The sequence below is a fragment of the Tupaia chinensis genome, unplaced genomic scaffold (assembly GCF_000334495.1).
Source record: "Tupaia chinensis unplaced genomic scaffold, TupChi_1.0 Scaffold000477_1, whole genome shotgun sequence".
NCBI lineage: Eukaryota > Metazoa > Chordata > Mammalia > Scandentia > Tupaiidae > Tupaia > Tupaia belangeri.
In genome coordinates, this window is record NW_006159986.1 from 2722076 (window position 1) to 2726112 (window position 4037).

General features: G+C 44.1%; 1 protein-coding gene across 1 annotated transcript in view; it reads left to right on the forward strand.

Annotated features, from left to right (window-relative positions):
- Window positions 1–1773: 1773 nt before the first annotated feature.
- LOC106735662 (keratin-associated protein 9-4) overlaps window positions 1774–4037 on the forward strand; it is a 7472-nt gene continuing 5208 nt past the window's right edge. The window contains exon 1 of the mRNA XM_027774783.1: window positions 1774–2119. Within this exon, the coding sequence (XP_027630584.1) occupies window positions 1774–2119 (346 nt within the window). The remainder of the gene's footprint in view (window positions 2120–4037) is intronic.

A 4037-nucleotide genomic window follows, 5' to 3' on the forward strand; every position in this document is an offset into this window, starting at 1 on the left:
GCTCTGGATGGAAAATCTCATTTTGTATGCTGTAATGATGTACAGTGAATGAATGCAAATAAATAAATTGAAAAAAATTAGAATAATAATAATAATAATTGGGAAAAACATAGAAAAGATATTGAATGTTGAAGAGGGGAGATTAATGTCTCTGTATTGACTGACATGCATGGCATTCCCTTTTGAAAAAGCAATGTAATACACTATAAAGTTATATGTAATCCAATGTAATATAAAGAAGATTATGATGATAATAAAAATTTTAAAAAAAGAAAAAAAATTCTAAACCCAGAGTAAAGCTCTAAACCCAGAGTAAAGCAGAGAGGCTAGTATAATGAACAACTATAAATTCATTTTGTATAGCAATTTGACATCTTTATCTTTTTTTCCTCAACTACTTTGTTTTTTTTTGGAGAGATTTTCACTGTAGGGCGCGTGCGCTCGCCAGACAGACAGAGAGAGACATAGAGACAGAAAGCAAGAAATCACCCCCCGGGGGGGATGGTCACACTGCAATCCTTTTTCCTTCATTCTCCTCTCGGGATCTTGGGCACGCACGCACACACGCCCGGCGTGAGTTTTAAGCCACCGGGTCCGGGACACGAACCGCAGTCGACTACGTGGGAGTCCAGCGACATAGCCATTACGCTAACTGCTGGTTCCCTTCCTCAACTGCTTTAAAGAGAGTCATTGGTAATATTTTACTCGAAATATTCCAGAATGCATAAAACACAAGATGATAATGATATTTCTCTATATAACCACACTAGCATCCTCTCACTTAATTGAAATAAAAATATTTCTTGAATATCATTTAACACTCAGTCTATATTCAGATTTCTATTATTTTCTCAGAATGACTCTGTCTGCTACTTTGTTCAAACCGGAATGTATTGCAATGCAGATGTTTAGAATGTTTCTTTAGCAAGAGTACTTATAGCAGCTTCTCTATTCTCTACGGAATTGACCTATTAAAGAAAATTTTTCTGTAAAAAAAAAAAAAAAGAAGCAACATGGGCAGGAAATAGGAATGTGGAGAAGCTTTCTAAATGCCAGTGTTGTGCTTCAGCCTCTATTTCCTTTTTTCCTGCTTGTTTCATATGCAAAAATGTATGCCCTTCAACAACAATGTGAGCATCTCTGATATGGGTGGAATACACGTGGAGAACACACGGTCAAAGACACACTCACTGCAGCCTTGAGTCATAATTTCCTGGGTGATCACGTGTGAAGCCAAGCAAAGATTCAACTCCACACTGAATAATCCCGTCCTCTGTGACCCTCTCATGACCCTTTACAAATGATCAAAACAAAGAAAGGAAAAAAGAAATCACTAGAGAAATAGAGAAAGAGAAATAAAGAAGAAAGAAGAAAAAGAAAAAGAAAAAGAAACCATCGCTCCAGACACACAAATGAGCTGTGCAATCCTATGGATGCCATGCCATGACCAGCCAAAGGCACATGAGCACAAATTGAGACCATGAGGACTCTAGCCTTTCTCATTTCTTAATAAGTTTCTTAAAGGATATTCCCAATTGGGAAAAAGATTGGAATACTAATTTTGAAAACTTCCATACGTGAAAGGGACAATTTCCTCCTTGACGACTTTCCTGTGACTACGCAAACGATCAAAACAACAACAAATACAAGGAAAAGTGTGGCTTATTGGTCCCACTGTTGAGAGTGTGGTGTATAAAATGCACAGAAGGGAAGAAGTTCTCAGACTCTGGGACACTCACCTGTGAACAGGAACCCACCCTCCACACCTCCACCATGACGAGCTGCTGCTGTTCCCCTTGCTGCCAGCCTACGTGCTACAGAACCACCTGCTGCAGAACCACCTGCTACCAGCCCTGCTGTGATGAGTCCAGCTGCTGCCAGCCCTGCTGCAGTGGGTGTGACTGCTGCCAGCCCTGCTGCTGTGGATCCAGCTGCTGCCAGCCCTGCTGCAGAACCATCTGCTATAGGACCGTCTGCTGCCAGCCCTGCTGCTGCGGATCCAGCTGCTGCCAGCCTTGCTGCCAGCCTACATGCTGTCAGACCACCTGCTGCAGGACAATCTGCCAGCCCATTTGCTGCGGCTTGTGTGGTGGACAAGGCGGAAGTAGCAGTGGCTGTGGTTGTGGCAGTGGCTGCTGCGATGGCTGCTGATCAACTCTCCAGACAACCATCCTGGTCACAAGACACTGACTTGCCCTTGGAGACACAGATTCACCAACCACTCTCCGTGTTAACAGGCCATTCTCTCAACAAGCGCTCCCCTCCCTGTCTGTTTCTCTGAAACCCTCTGATCCACTTGACAAGATGCACCATCCTTCATCTCGCTTCTCTTCCTCCTTTTGCCTTGGACACTGAACGTCATTTCCTTCCACCAACTGCGTCTAGTGAAAGTTCTGATTTGAACTCTCTGGTCAAAGCCTTCGCCTTCTTGCTCCACAAGTGGTAGCAGAACCCATCCTCTTCCCTTTGCCATAGCTTTCGGTGACTCATTGATCATCTTCACAATAAACTTTTCTTGCTCAGTGAACTCTTGTTTTCAGTATCTTACCTTCTTCCTTTGATGACATTTTCAGACAAATCCCTCCAAGGGGGAATTCATTACTCTAGCTTTCTCAATAAAGCCTGACACAATGTCCAAACTGCATCATGTCTTGTTTTCTTCACCAGCACTCTGTGATTGCAAGGTTAAACTACTCATTCCACACTCCCAAAAATACACAAACAGGAGCCAGATAAGAATATCTTGGGGACATCTCAGGAGGTGACATCGCTTCTGGTTTGAGACAGAAAGGTCATGTAGCTATAAGTAGAAATGCCCCATTCCAAAACTGGAACCTGTGTGCCTCCGTTGGGGTCTGTCTTTCACATGTAAAGTCAGGTAGTCACCAGACCCTTGGCTCCTCTTGCCCTGTCAATGGCTGGTGCTGCCGTCGTGCCTCCATGGATATTTCTGGGCATGGACACATTACGAGATCCTCCAGTGAATCTCCTCAATTCTAGTTATGTTTCTTCTGACCCTCTGATTCTTCAAGATAAGTGTCTCTCACTAAATAGTGACACCTTCCCCTGCTTTCTCCTGTGCTGTCATGCTCATGGCATAAAATTCAGGTATTGAGGGGACTTTACACATGTTTCCCAGTGGAAATATTTCTTTCATGAGCACCAACCTTCCTCCATGGTCAAGCCCAAATAAATGGAATGGAGAGTCAAATAATGAATATGGCCAAGAGAGTTAATGTCACTCTTGCTGCCCACCATCAGTGTCTGAATCTATGTTGGTATTCACTGTATCACAAACAGTCATGGCCTCAGGTCCAGGCATATAGCTCAGGTAGGCCCCTGTACACTAGTGCCTTCCATGCATATCCCAGAGATGATTCCAATATTCTCTCAGATCGGCAGATACTCTGTCCTGTGATGTGTGTCAGGATAAGTGAATCCCATGGCCATGTGCTATTTATTACATCCTACTCAACCTAGAGTGGGGATTTTTTTGCTCCAAAAGGATGCTCTTCAGGCTCCGCTGGAGAATTGTATGCTCCTGGCTAGTCCTGAAGACAGAGAATGAAAACCTATACATTGAGCAAAATTCATTGCTAGCCGAGGAGGATCACTGCCTTTAAAAACTTGGAAGCAAACTAACAGAGTCCTCTTGAGTCCTGTGCTTCAGTTCCTATTCAACCCAGAGGCTATCGTCTTCAGGCCACCTGGTCAGGGGAGTGCTGAAAAATGCACTTTCGACACAGTCAGACTAGAGGAGAGGGAGCCAAGGTGCCAAGCTCCTCCCAAAACTTCTGTCCCTGCTACCATGGCTGTAATCTTCATTCTCATTGAGCAGGGGGTACAGTCCCTAAGGAGAGACACTTGGGCAGCACAACCCCAAAACCTGGTTGTTCTGTGCCACCTTTGTGGTGGTCAGCCTCTGCTGGGCAAAGACGTGGGGACACAAAAAGAAAATACTGACCACCCATCTACCTCCTTGAATCTACTCTAATCAGATCCACTAGTCTTTATCTCCAGTTTTCAGTCTCTTTCCC